Below are 15,304 nucleotides of genomic sequence, written 5' to 3' on the forward strand. Positions count from 1 at the left end.
GCAGGTACTTCCTCAAGGCAGGAGGAGTTCTCTGTTTGTCTCCCTTGTCTATTGGATGATCAAATATCTTACCTTAGATGGTACAGTCCTCAATTTGACGGGCAAAAAGAAAGAATGCTAAGGAGTGAGACTTCCTGAGCATGCAAACAGCTCACATGGTCACCTTCTTCCCCACGATGGTGAGTTGCATTGCATTTCTGTTTAAATCAATGTCACAAACCTATACAAATCTACATTCTATTTTATTTGGTAATGCATTTCCTCTTTTGTTTTGCAATAACCTACTTGTCAATGGTCCTATGTCAAGCAAGGCCACAAACACATGGGCCACCATCAATTTGTTACCCTTAAGGTTGCCGCAGGAGATTTTTCCTTGTTTTTGCGGCAACACATGCAAAATGGCTGCCTTCCTAGCTCCCTTCATTTTTCCGGAGTCTGCTTTTGGCTGTGTGATTTCCCCCGGCAGTTATTTTCCTGCCTTGAAGACAGCCCAGAGGCACATTGGCACTTTAATGATATTGTCATTGTTTTTACTAAGAATGCAAATTTTCTTAAAATTGTACCACCCATCTTCTGACCCCCCCAGGAAACCCTTTCTGCATAGATTGGTTTGCCATGGATGGATTCATCTGCCAAGACTCCAGAGTCCCTGTACCTTCTTCTTCTTCTTTTTAGCATTCTGGAACATGGTCTAATTTCAGTTAATACTGAATAACTAGTTAATACTGGAGGATAAACAGAGGTGTTAGGCCTACCTGTTTGCCCCCCCCCCCCCATTTGAGAGGCCTCCTACAATGCGCCCATACTCTCCCATGTGCGAACATTGCAGTGGAACATCTGTAATGGCCTTTTGGGCATCTTGCCCACCATTATTGAGCTTCTGGGCTCTTGATAGGCTTCCGAGAAAACCTAGGATTTCATAGAACACAGTTTGAAAAACACCAAATCAAATCATTCCAAACACATTAGGCCAGCATTTCTCAAAGCGCTTTCCTAGGGGCTGTGCAGACCACTTAATAAACATCTTCTCTTCAATGGTGACAGCAACCTCAAAACCAGGGCTGCTTTATGAAAACTGTGGGCCTTGAGTTTCGGAGATAGGCCTCTAACTAGTAGAGTTTATGGAAAAATTAGTACACTCCACAAGTATCCTATTATGAATATCACAGGCCCTATGCCCAGGACCTTAGTGGTGTATTTGGGCAAAATAGTCAGAATCTTCATTGTCAGTGAAGAAAAAAACCCAAATCCAGGGCCATTTATCAATCTTATCAGGTGTTCTGCAGACCCCTTGAACATAGCTGTCAACCTTCCCTTTTTTTGCGGGAAATTCCATTATTCCCGCTGCTTTCCACTGCTATCCCGGATCGTTAGATATCCCATAGGCTGTCCCTGGGACAGGTGAGGCTGGTGATCTCTTATTTTCAAATCTGAAAATTGACAGCTATGCCCTTGAAACACCTGAGGACCACCAGTGGTCTGTGGATCAGTTTGAGAACCTCTGAATTTACAACCCAACTTCCATCCAAGGAGCTCAAGGTGGCATTGATGTTCGCAACTGTGTGTCTCAAGAGACAATGGAGTGCGCCTCCTAAAGTGAAGTCAAGCCACTGCATTAGCAGCAGTGAAGTGACCTCCCCAGGCCACAAGCCTGACCAGTGTGTATGGAGGTCCTGGGCTGCCCAGATGACAAGACTCCCCTCTCATCCTCACTGATGTGGTCCAAAGGAAAGCAGAGCAAGATGTTTGGCACCCGCTTGGCTACAGAAGTTACTGGAAGGAGGCATACAAGGCTCCACACAACCATCTTAGGGACTCCACTTCAAATTTGTGTGATTCAAATTTACTTCTCCCGAAGATATTCCACAAGGCAGTGGATGCTTAGGGTCAGAGTTTTCCTTCTCCTAGATGGGCTACCTTCCCAGATTGACAAGCCCCACCTGCCCCTCACTTCCCTCTACAGCATGTACAGAAACTGCCTTCTTGACCATAGCTGTCTTTACTCGGGGGGTGCAAGGGGTGCGGGGCACCCGGGCGCCGAATTCTGGGGGGGCCCAGGTGCCTGCCGCTGAAGCTCTTAACTATCTACCTGTTATGAAATACTAAATAATTCTGATCAAGCTAGAAAAACAAAATACATATATACCTAGGTATTACCGAAATGTATACCTACTGTTTCACTAAAGGGCTTTCGACTTTGTGCACTCATTTGCCAAAGACGCACTGCACCAGCTGTGCTTGACTCAGTGATGACACCTGTCATTCTCAGCGGCGCTGTGCATGCAAAATTAACTCTTACATCATAGTAAAAGTTAATTTGGGGGCTAAACTAAATTTGGGGGCATTGTATGGAACTTTGCACCCCTGTGGCGCATATGCTAAAGACTGCGCTATTCATGACTGTTGGACCCACTATTGATCACTGCTTGTTTTATTCTCACAACACCCCTGTAAGGTTGGTTAGGCTGAGAGGTGGTGTCTGGCCTCCTTGGCTAAGTGTGGATTTGAACCCTGTTCTCCCAGAGTCCTAGTCTGGCACTATAACCATTATACCACGCTGGCTGTACCACTCTCAGAACTGAAAAGGACAGGCCAATTCCCAGTCAAATAAGGGCACCCAAGTTAGTTCTGAACGTTATGGGACCCCTTACAAATGTTGCTGAGAGTTTCAGCTCTGCATAGCTTGATTTCTCTGTTTTTTACGTCAATCAACCAAGGGCAAGTTGCGTGACAAAGAGCCGGTGAATTGTCAGTGAGCGGAGTTCTCATGTTACATTATCCCGCCGATCATTACGTCTCAATGGATGTGCGAAGCTGCTATAATCAGTTATTGCAGATCACTGCCTCTTAAATACGCCCAAGATAATTATCCGGCAACGGAGAAGGCAAGCCAGGGAGGTGATACGCCAACTGTAGCTCGTCTGTCACCTATTACATGATAGCTGTCACTGGAACTGAATGTGTGACATCCCAAGTGGCAAACACTTTCAGAAGGGATGCGCATAGGCTATAAATTCCAAAGCGTAGCTCAAAGTCAGATTTTCATGGCTTGGATTTGCCAAGCAAGGGGGCTGTATTCCTTCTCAGGCTGAATTGTGCAGCTCTGAGAGAGGCTTGGGATACATGCGCAGCAGAATGAAGTGATCAGGGAGGAGGCTGAGCTGTTCCCCTTCAGACTGCATGAGCTTTTCCCTCCAGGTGTTTGGGTCTACAAAATAGTCCGCCGTCAGAGGCAGCATGCCTCTGAATACCAGCAGCTAGAAACTGCAGGAGGCAGAACGGCACTTGTGCTAAGACCCTTCATGAAGGATTCCCACAGGGATCTGCTTGGTCACTGTTAGAACAGGATGCTGGACTACATGGGCCCCTGGCTCTCCGCAAGTTCCTATGCACAACTCCCATCAAGCCCAGCCAGCAGCCAGAGGTTGCAGGTTTGATCCTGGTACGGGACAGCTTCATTTTCCTGCATTGCAGGGGGTCAGAGCAGATGAACCTTGGGGTCCCTTTCAACTCTACAATCCGTGATTCTATCATCTGCAGAGCACCAGTCTGGTGAAGGCTGATGTGGATGATTGCATTTTTAAAAAAAGTTCCATTATATTGAAAAGCAAAGACACACAACTTATAAAATTACAGTCATACCTCATGTTACGTTTGCTTCAGGTTGCGCGTTTTCAGGTTGTGTCCCGCGGTGACCCGGAAGTACTGGAAAGGGTTACTTCTGGATTTCGCAGCTTGCGCATGCGCAGACATGCAAAATGACATCATGTGCATGCGCAGAAGCAGCTAATCGTGACCCGTGCGTGCACAGACATGGGTTGCGTTCTTTTCAGGTTGTGAACGGGCCTTCGGAACAGATCCCGTTTGCAACCAGAGGTACCACTGTATTTAATAATAACAATCCCTGAACTCTTCCCAGCTGCTTCTGCTGTTCCTAAAGTCATGGTTTGGGAAAGGCACCTAGGGCTGGAGGGTGGGGCAAGGCAAGTGGAAAAAGCCATTGCCTGATGGACAGCAGAAAGTCTCTCTTTCGCAACCACCCACCCACCCACTCCAATGTGGGTTTCTTGCTGAAGGCCATCGCTGCATGTTTTGGGCAGTAGGGGATAGTCGGGATGATTTAACATGTGACGGAGCTTGACATCTAGTTGGCTCTTTTTATAAGGATGCCCTTTCAGCCGTTCCTTATCAGGTGCCTCTTCAGTCACGGGGTCTGGCTTCCACCCAAGGAGTGTGTGTCACGGTGTGTGCCAGCATCTCCATTTGCAGAATGGAGAGTTTCACCGCAAAGTGGAACCACAGATCATCTCAGCAGCTCCGGGGCATCCCCTCTAACCCTGCTTGCTCCATTGCAGGTATTTCACAGGTGGTGAAGGATCATGTGACCAAGCCCACGGCCATGGCTCAAGGCAGGGTGGCCCACCTCATCGAGTGGAAGGGCTGGTGCAAGCCCATGGACTCGCCGGTGGCTCTGGAAAGCACGTTCAACTCCTATTCGGACCTCAGCGAAGGAGAGCAGGAGGCCAGGTTTGCTGCAGGTAGGAACCATCTGGGAGAGAGGGGAAAGAAGGTGGCGAGGGGTGTGGTGTCAGATTGGGGATTTATCTGCTGTACGGACACAGAAATAATGTGCGTTTCTACCCTGAGGCTGCAAGGCAGGGAACACTCATAAAGAGAGCCTGCTGGATCAGGCCAATGGCCCGTCTTGTGCAGCATCTTGTTCTGACCGTGGTCAACCAGAGGCCCATGGGAATTGCAAGTAGGACTTGCAACCTATCCTGTACTGTGCAGAGGAGGGTGACCAAGACAATCAAGGGTCTGGAAACCAAGCCTGATGAGGAACGGTTGAGGGAGTTGGGTATGTTTAGCCTGGAAAAGACAAGAGTGAGAGGAGATAGGATAGCCACCTTCAGATATCTCAAGGGCTGTCATATGGAGGATGGAGCAAGATTGTTTTCTCCTGCTCCAGAAGGTAGGACCTGAACCAATGGCTTCCAGTTACAAGAAAGGAGATTCCAACTTAACTTTCTGACAGTAAGAGCTGCTCAACAGTGGAATGGACTCCCTCGGAAGGTTGTGGACTCCCCTTTGTTTTTTAAGCAGAGGATGGATAGCCATCTGTCAGAGCTGTGATCCTTGCATTGCAGTGGGTTGGGCCAGATGACCCTCAGGGTCCCTTCCAATTAAACAATTCTGTGGTACTACATGTGGTGTCAGGGGGAGGCCAGGCAGAGATATGACTTCCAATGCACAATCTGGAGCCTTAAAGTGCACTTCTGATTGTGCCTTGCGAGGGAGGCCTGCCATCATCAACTGTCAGTTGACTGGCACTCACTTCAGCCCACTGGGATGGGCTGAGTTGGAGTACAGTGGACACTTGGGTTGCGAACGTGATCTGTGCGAGATGCCCATTCGCAACCTGCAGCGTTCGCAACCTGCAGCGTCGCGTCTGCACACGCACAGGCTGCACATGCACAATCACCGAATCCCGGAAGTAACCTGTTCTGGTACTTCTGGGTTTTGGCAGTCCGTAACCCAAATAAACACAACCTGAAGTGTCTGTAACCCGAGGTATGACTGTACTCCATAGCCAGACAATCCCAGCAGAAAGCAGAGCTTGAACTTTGCACCTGTCAGCTGGTCAACACTAACTCCAAGCCCAACTTGACTGGACTTGGCTCTTCCTTTGTGGCCCAGCTTGCCGTTCACCAAAGAAAAAATGGGTCCCCTGATGACATGGTGACCTCAGGTCAAAATGGCTTTGCTGGGGGAAGGGCAGGATCTCGCCCACTGGCTGGATCCAGTCCCCACCCCCGGTACATAGGATTATGATGAGCAGGTAATCACAAGGGGGTAAGGGGTGAGAGTGGAGAAAGGCCAGTGTAAGCTTGCTTCTGCAAGTCCTTCTCCGCCCAACCTAAATGCCAATTTGTACACTGCGGACGGGAGATTTTCCTGCTTCTCTGCTGGCCAAACCCCAGAAGCTGTGGACACGGCACAATCAAAATGTCTGCCTACTTTGGAGAGAAATACATAACACCACATTTTGGCACCAGGCAAAGCTGCTGACTGTGCACCAAAACCCCGCCTCCGTCCACTCAGAACCCTCAATTCAGTCCTCTGTTTCCCAGATCATTTTCAAAGCAATTTCTCCATGCATGCATACGGACATTTCTGCTAGCCTCTCTCAGAGAGCAAAGGTTTTAAAAGTGGGTTGGTGGCGCTACAGGGAGGGGTGCCTCAGGGCCGGCATTCGACAAGCTGTGCTGGCCCTAGGTGCGACAGCTGCTGTGCCATCCCAGCTGCCCCCTTGATGCCACCTCCTGTGCCAGCAGCGGAGGCTGGCTGTGTCCTTGTAGGAGCTCAGCCGAATGCAAGGCCAGGAGCTGAGTCACCCAAAGGATCCGGAAACCAGGGGGAAAGAGCCGGCGAGAGGGAACGATTAGCTCCCTCTCACCCGCTGCCCCTCTCCATTCACCCTGAGAGCTCTGCCCTTCGAGGGCCTGGCAAAGCAGAGTAATCATCCCAAACAACAGAGCGGTCGTCTTCCTGCCCGCAAAGTCCCGACTTTGGGAACAAAAGGACTGTCACATGACATGACTGTCACCCAAGCGCCTGGCCTGCCTTCGGGGCTGAGCTGTTCACTTTCTGACAGCCAGGGAGAGACAGGCGTGGGGTAGGATAAACAGTGACAGATAAGATTGCTGCCAGAGCAACTCAGCTCCACTGTCCTGCCTTTGAAAGAGCTCGTGTTTTCTAGAGGAGGGTTGACCACAGAACCACCCCTGGGGAAGCTCTTCTCCCTGAATTTGCTCGTCCTTTTGGGAGGCCGCCAGCATGGGCATAATTACCCCTTTGCCATAAGGGTATTTATCTCCCTCTGAAGATGGAGGAAACAGCCATGTCGCGAACCTCGGTGTCATCCGGCGAACTCCAATGCACCCTGGAACCAAGGAGGGGTTGCAGGATAGTGCTGGAGGAAGAATCAAGGCTGCTGACGAGCCAAGGCTGCTGCTGCTGACGAGTCAAGGAAGCATCTTCTAAGGTGAAACGGTCCTCGCAATCTCTAGTAAAAAGCCATAGGTCAGGAATAGCTCGCAGAGAACATTTTCGCTAATGTACCACTTTTCCTGGGTCACGTCAAGCCAAGGGCATCATGTCAGGCCCAGGTCATGTCGGTATTCCAATGGGCCTATGAGGAGTGATGCCAACTCAGACCCATATCACTTCAATTGGATTTGAGCTGGCCAGCTTACAGAGAGGCATGGTGAAACAAACTGGGATGCTCAAAGTTAGTTAGACCCTGGGATTTGCTGCGATTTATTCTTAGAATCATAGAAGGGACCCCAGGGGTCATGTAGTCCAGAATCTCTACTAAAGCATCCATGACAGATGGCCATCCAACCTCTGCTTTAAAATCTCCAAGGAAGGAGAGCCCACCACCACTGTCGAACAGCTTTTGCTGTCAGAAAGTTCTTCCAGATGTTGAGTCGGAATCTCCTTTCTTGTAACTTGAAGCCGTTGGTTCTGGTCCTACCCTCCAGAGCAGGAGAACACAAGCTTGCTCCATCTTCCATGCTACATCCCTTGAGATATTTGAAGATAGCTATCCTGTCTCCGCTCTTTCCTTGGAACTCATGCTATCTGGTCTTGTGCTGTGCCTTTGTCATTGACAGTGTAAGAGCCCTGTTGGATGAGACCCAAAGCTCATCTAGTCCAATATTCAGTTTCCCACTGTGGCCATCCAAATGCCTCCTGGAAAGACCACAAGCAAGAGATGAAGACACTAGCGCTCTCCACCACCCTGGTGTTCAGAATCATGTGCCTCTGATCCTGGTGCTGTTGTGACTAGTGGCCACTGCATCTAGTTCAGGGATTCCCGAACTTGGGTCTCCAGCTGCTATTGGACTACAACTCCCATTATCTCCAGCTAGCAGGACCAGTGGTTGGAGAGGATGGGAGTTGTAGTCCAAAAACAGCTGGAGATCCATGTTTTGGAAATCCTGATCTAATTAATACTACCAGGGAGCCAAGGTGGCCAGTGTTCCTGTTCCTCAGGGACATGCGTGACTCTGTGGTCTAAACCACTGAGCCTCTTGGCCTTACTGATCAGAAGGTCAGCGGTTCAAATCTGTGTGACAGGGTGAGCTCCCGTTGCTCTGTCCCAGCTCCTGCCAACCTAGCAGTTCAAAAGCATACCAGTGCAAGTAGATTAGATAGGTACTGCTGTGGCAGGAAGGTAAACAGTGTTTCCATGCACTCTGGCTTCCATCACGGTGTTCCGTTGTGCCAGAAGCAGTTTAGTCCTGCTGGCCACATGACCTGGAAAGCTGTCTGTGGCCAAAGCCGGCTCCCTCAGCCTGAAGTGAGATGTGCGCCGCACGCCATAGACGCCTTTGACTGGACTCAACCGTCCAGGGGTCCTTTACCTTTACCTTACTCTATTTCTCACTCATAATAGTTAGATGTTCTTCTCCCTTAGTTTTGCCACAAGCTGCACCTGCTTAGATTCCTGCAAAAATTAAATGCAGAGCAGCCTTCTCCTCCTCTGCATCTGTTGGTCACCTACTTCTGCCTCCATCAGTGGTGAATTGCTGTGTGTCCTTCAGCCACAGCTTGGACTCTGATTCAATCTGAGCTTCACAGGCAACTCTGAGCTAATTGTAATGGTTGGAGCCTGAAGCTGGGAGTGTCTGCCTATCCCCACCCCTCCTCCTTCCCCCCCCCCGGAGGTGACGCACACAGGCAGCTGCAGCCCCAAATTAGCCACCCCCAGGCCCCCATTTAACAACAAGCGTGGCTGCTTTCTGACAAGTAAAATTAACAGATATCCAGCTCAGTCCACTTGTGTGCTCCAGACTCTTGAGGGTCCTGCAAATGACTCATGTTTGCAAAAAGAGATGTGCACGGGTTGTGTGAGCTGACTCCAATGGGCAGTCTGCACATGTTCCGAGCTGGTGGGGAGAGGGTGGGGCTTGGCCGAGGGATCAATGGCTGCTAGTATTTATAGCTACATACTAACTCCAGGATCAGAGGCAACTCACTTGCACCCCCTGCCTCCTCTGGACACATCAGTCTCTGCCCCTCAAAATCCATTTATTGGCAGGAAATATCAGACTCAGTTGCTGCCCCCTCTCCTCCCCACCAAGAGTGAGACCCTAATCTAATAAATAAACAAATCTTTTATTTGCAATAAGACATGTAAATTAGGTAGCGCCATGCTAACTTTCCTGATTTGCACAATTTACCCAGCCGAGATTGGGGCTTTTTTCAGCTGCGCCTTGGGCCATGTGTAATCTAAAATGCGAACATATTTGAAGGCGATGAATATGTGAAAATCGCTTGGCAAGGTGAACAGGGAGGGTTTCCTCTGAGACTGTTGACAACTTGTCTAAATTAACCTTGGGATAATAATCTCCCTTCTGGGAATTTTCTTGGGAATAGGGTTAGCAGATGGCAACTTGGAGATCCTATCTACTTCCTTAAATATTCACATGTGCAAAAGGATACAAAGGCAGCTCCTTGCATACCTTCCCTCCCTGGACCTGTTCCAGCCCTCCCTCCCTTTGCCAGCTGCCTGGAGCACACGAGTCTTGCTTATTAAAGCATAGATGGACGAGGAAGGCCAGGTGAGAGGCCCAAGGAGGGAGCAGGTGTAGGAAGCTGCAAGCTGCCTTCTTCCCTCTTTGCACCACAGAATGTAAAGGTATTTGCATGTGATCTGCCCTCCACCTGGCAAGTCGAATGGGTGGATGGAGGAGGTGTAAGCCTTTTGGTTTCTGCTGCCACACCATACGGACTAGAACTGTGCTCTGGAATTTTGCATTCGTAATGAATTCATGTTCCTGGAATCATAGAATTGCAGAGTTGGGAGGTACCTCAAAGCCAATCTAGTCCAACCCCTTTGCAGTGCAGGAATTACAGCTAAATTATGAAATTGTCATCCAGCCTCTCCAAGGAAGGAGAGTCCACCACCTCCCAAGGGAGTCCGTTTCACTGTCAAACCACTCTTACCATTAGAATGCTCTTCCTAATGTTTCATCGGAATCTCCTTTCTTGTAATTTGAGTCCTTGGATTGGATTCTACCCTCCGGAGCGGCAGAAAACAAGCTTGCTCCATCTCCCACATGATAGCCCTTAGGTAGTGATTCTTCCCCACTTTTACAAACAGGGAACAATGAATGTGAGAGGTGTCAGCTTGTCATAAATGTTAGGAAGTGTACAGTTTCCATGCAGTTTCCATGTGCCATGATTCCTGCACTGCAGGGGGTTGGATTTGATGACCCTCGTGTTCCCTTCCAACGCGGGAGGTGCTGTGGTCTAAACTACTGAGCCTCAAATCCCCATGATGGGGTGAGCTCCCGTTGCTCTGTCCCAGCAAGAGATGAAGACCATAGCGCTCTCCACCACCCTAGTGTTCAGAGTCATGTGCCTCTGATCCTGGTGGTGTTGTGACTAGTGGCCACTGATCTTCTACCACATGCATCTAGTTCAGGGATTCCCGAACTTGGGTCTCCAGCTGCTATTGAACTACAACTCCCAGCTAGCAGGACCAGTGGTCAGAGATTATGGGAGTTGTAGTCCAAAAAACAGCTGGAGATCCATATTTTGGAAATCCTGATCTAATTAATACTACCAGAGAGCCAAGGTGGCCAGTGTTCCTGTTCATCAGGGACATGGGTGACTCTGTGGTCTAAACCACTAAGTCTCTTGGGATTGCTGATCAGAAGGTCGGCGGTTCAAATCTGTGTGATAGGGTGAGCTCCTGTTGCTCTGTCCCAGCTTCTGCCAACCAATCAATTTGAAAGCATGCCAGTGCAAGTAGATATATAAGTACCACTGTGGCCAGAAAGGTAAATGGCGTTTCCGTGCACTCTGGTTTCCATCACGTTCTGTTGTGCCAGAAGTGGTTTAATCATGCTGGCCACATGACCCAGAAGGCTGCCTGTAGACAAACACTGGCTCCCTTGGCCTGAAAGTGAGATGAGCGCCGCAACCCCATAGTCACCTTTGACTGGAGTTAACCGTCCAGGGGTTCTTTACCTTTACCTTCCAACTCTACTGTTCTATGGTTCCCTTCCAACTCTACTGTTCTATGGTTCTTTGATACCACCACCCCTTTTTAGGGCCTTCTCTTTCACACAGAGTCATGGATGCTCTCCAGAATTTGGCACTCCAGTGGTTAACAAGGACAATAAAAAAGATAAATCAAAAGTAAATGTTATTGTATCAAAGTGGAATTAGCATACTTAATTAAGGGATACACGGAGCAGATGTTAATTGACACAAGCCCTTCCTAAAACAGCGCTCTTAACAATAGGCTAACGAGTTGCAGCTAATCATACAAGCTGCCAGTTCTAGAAGCATGCCTGAAAACAGCAGAAAAAAATCAGGATGCAGTCAAATTGGTCAGGGAAAAGAGGTAAGGGAGGGTGGAAGAAGGATGCTGATTTAAACTAGAAGAACGAGGTTTGGCTCAATGGGTGAAGGTGGAAATGAATGCTGCTTGCTTTAGAAAAAGAAAGCAGGAGGAAGGAAGTTCGATGGGTGGTTTTCTGAGGTCCTCGCAAACGTTTTAAGGCAAGAATCAGAAAGAAAGCAACTGGAAGAGAATAGGCTTGGGAGCAAGGAAAGGGGAATCTGAGATTTTTGGACAAAACAGCTGAGAAAGAAGAGGAAAGCACAATGATGGGAAGAGAGAGAAGGTCATCCCAAGAAAGAGGCGACTGATTGGGCTTGAAAGCAGAAGATGGGAGAAGTGGAGGGAGGGGTGGGAGGGAGGGAGAGTTTGACCAGCTGATGGACTTTCCAGAGAGGAAGGGGCAGAGGGAGTTAGTGCCTGTCCTTATTTTGAGGAGGGCAGCTCTTCAACAACAGAAAGTGACAGTGAAGGGAAGATTGGGGCTCATCCACACTTTTGCTTGACATATACTTTTTTTTTAATATATAATTTTTATTCTGATCTTACCTGCTAAACTGAGGCTTCCTTAAGCAAAAATCTCTGCTCAGATTTTCTACACATATGATAAGGTCCGATTCAGTATCTCAGATTGGATTTTTTCAAGGCACAGACATGAAACAACAACAAAAGCTTTTGGACTCAGGGAATTAATTGGTACACTATATGATCAAATTATGGGTCAAGCAAAAGTGTGGATGAGCCGCGAGAAAACTGTGTGGGGGGGGGGCGGGGTCCATAGAAGAATTCTTGTGCAGAGGAATGTGGCTTCTAGGGGACCTGAAAGATTCCTCGTTGCTAAGGTGAAAAGAATCGTAAAGAATCTCAAGTGGTGCTTAAAAATTAAGTGGCATTCCACTAAATTTTATTCAAAGTAGACCCATTGAAATTAATGAGCATGACTAAGTACGGTCCATTCATTTTCTAAGGAAAAAAAATTACTCAAAGGCCACCCAAAAGCTACAAAAACTGCCTTTCCTGGCTCTCAGGGTCCGGAAAGGTCTGATAATAAGAGGTGTGAATCTGATAATAAACTGCCCTAAAATACCCAGTGATCATGCCTCTTCCTCACGTACCCAGAAGTTAAATATATATATATATTCGGCTGGAGCAATGCTTCTGGATAAATTCCAGGTGGGAAACTTAAGGCCTGATTTCTCAGCTTAGTAGGTTTTCCAGAGGGGCCCAGTATACCAGGAATTAAGAGAGGCAGTGTGGTGCAGTGGTCTGAGTGTCCGACTAGGGCCCAGGAGAGACCAGAGTTCAAATCCTCACTCTGCTATGAAGCTGCCAAATCTTCCTTTTTTGCCAAAGGCTCCCATGCCTTTAAGAGCTGCACAAAAGGGAAAGAACCAACAGGTGCTTGCTCTATATTTGCAGCTCTGTGAGATTAGAAAGCTGCAATGCTTAAGGGCACCTCCCTCCAGAAAGAAGTTGGCAGCAGTGCCTGGAACGTAGTGGGTTTGGTTGTGGAACATATTCCTAATGTCATTGAGCCTTTTGACAGCTGTTTGGTAGCCTAAGATTCATTGAATCCTAGTAGTAATAGTAATAATTTATTATTACGGTCAGAGACCAGTTCAAGAAGCACAACTGAGACTGCTTTCACAAGAATGAAATAGACATTTAAAACAGTATACAATAACAGCTTATAGATTAAAATTAAAATACAGTGGTACCTCAGATTAAGAACTTAATTCATTCTGGAGGTCCGTTCTTAACCTGAAACTGTTCTTAACTTGAAGCACCACTTTAGCTAATGGGGTCTCCTGCTGCCGCTGCGCCACCGGAGCACAATTTCTGTTCTCATCCTGAAGCAAAGTTCTTAACCCAAGGTACTATTTCTGGGTTAGTGGAGTCTATAACCTGAAGTGTCTGTAACCTGAAGCGTCTGTAACCCAAGGTACCACTGTAGCTGTATGAACACAAAAGGACCTAAGGTTAAACTAACATGCAAATTGCCCCTGGGATGCCCAGGAGGCTGGCTACGGCAGTTTTCATAGCCATCTATTTGTTCCAGGGGTTTTTCTACACCTACAAATCAGCACGCAGAATCTAGCGACCATCCGGACCATCTTGTGATTTTTGCCTAAAAGGAGAAAATTTAGTTTAGGCTTGTCTGGAAGGTCAGCAAGCCTCACCAGATGGGGGTCGATGGTATCTCTACATGCCTCATCGTAAAAAGGACATCTAAAAAACAAGTGTTCAGGGTTTCCTATTTCCCCTAATGGGTAGGCGCAAAGTCTTTGAGCGTACGGGACTTTTCCAAAAGATCCTTCCAGAACCGGCGAGGGCAGAGCCGAACTTCTGGCAAGAGTAAAGGCCCTTCTTGCATTTCTGGATACAAGGAAATGGAGGTATGCTGCTGGGACAGCAACATATCTCTTGTGTTCTGCAATTATTGAACCATAGAATAACTCACAGCAAATTCAAGAGGGGCATTTTATCCCACTCAACACTGTATCCCTATGACTGGGAGAACCTCAAATTTCTGCCTGTCATGCACAGCAGTCCCTCTTGCCAAGGATGTTTTGTGGGATGCGCTGTTACCCTCAGGCTCTGTCTCTCTTCCCCTGACTGACATCTCACCCTCCTTCCTAGGTGTGGCCGAACAATTTGCCATTGCCGAAGCCAAGCTGAGGGCCTGGTCTTCGGTGGATGGCGATGATTCCAACGACGAGTCCTACGATGAAGATTTTGCCACTTCCACTGACACAACACAACCAGCTGGTGAGTGTGTGGGGGGGTGTCATAGCCAGTTGCACCCAGCAGGGCGTGAAGTCCACATGGCAGAGTCCCTTATGGACACTCCAACCCCCCCCCCCCATATTTCAAGGTGGGGAGGGAGAAGCGTATATCACATCCCCCTCAACTGTCCTGATAAAACCGAGATGTCCTGTTTCTTCGCGTGAGAGCATGGCAGCCATTTTGGGCACCGTGCTCTCATATGGCCTTGCACCAAAAAAACCCATTTTTTTCCCCAGAGACCCAAAATGTTCATTTTTAGGCAGTGGCCCCAGAAAAAAACACCTCTTTCGGGGCCATGATCTCATGTGGGTTACACGACTCACCCCAGAAGATAGCACCCCGATTTTTCACCACAAAATGTCAGAGGGTATGACATCAGGGACATGCAGCGTGAAACCTATGGCCCTCTAGATGCTGCTGGACTTCAGCTCCCATCATTCCTGACTGCTGGCCATGCTGGCTGTGGCTGATGGGAGTTGGAGTCCAACAACTTCTGGATCCCAATCCCTGGGGTGGTTGTTGCCCATGGGAGCTGGTAGGACAGATGGCAGGGAGCCCAACCATTGGTGGAGCCCAAACCGAAGATGGTGGAGCCAACCATATCTTCATTCTCCTCCCCGCTGCTGAGTTGTACAAGGGCAACCCTGAGACTGAGGGGGAGGCAGGGCCGTCTTAAGCATATCCGGCACCGTGGTGCAAAGATCCCTCCAGTTCCCCCTCCCTTTCCCAGAATTTAGAACTCGGAGCCCAACTCGCGGACCACCTCGTAGCCTTGGGAGCCACCACCCACAGAAGACGCTGCCAATGTGGTGGATGCTGCGCGGCTGGCCAGACTGCCGGAACCCCACTCTCGCTTGCAAGGCCCCAGAGCGCACCTCCTCCTCCGCCGCCTGACAATGACAGCCCACTGCTGGCACTCTCGCTGCTGCCCAGCGGCCTGAGGGCCTGAGGAGCAGGAGGCGGTTGCCACGCTGTTGCCTGTGCCTCAGGGAGTGGGGGGACGGCGGGCAACAGTGACGTGGAGAAGGCACCTTGGGAGCCACTCCTGCCACTGCCGCTGCTTCCTCAGACGACAATGACAGCGGCTCAGTGGGCAGT

At 48.9% G+C, this 15,304-nt stretch overlaps 1 protein-coding gene across 5 annotated transcripts in view; it reads left to right on the top strand.

Moving 5' to 3' along the window:
• Positions 1-15,304, top strand: part of FAM131A (family with sequence similarity 131 member A) — a 57,823-nt gene that overhangs the window by 37,280 nt on the left and 5,239 nt on the right. For all 5 annotated transcript variants that reach the window (XM_081008229.1, XM_081008230.1, XM_081008233.1 and 2 more), the window contains 2 exons: positions 4,356-4,538; positions 14,060-14,188. In XM_081008229.1, the coding sequence (XP_080864355.1) occupies positions 4,356-4,538; positions 14,060-14,188 (312 nt within the window). The remainder of the gene's footprint in view (positions 1-4,355; positions 4,539-14,059; positions 14,189-15,304) is intronic.

Source organism: Podarcis pityusensis (assembly GCF_964106645.2).
Source record: "Podarcis pityusensis genome assembly, chromosome: 5".
Lineage (NCBI taxonomy): Eukaryota > Metazoa > Chordata > Lepidosauria > Squamata > Lacertidae > Podarcis > Podarcis pityusensis.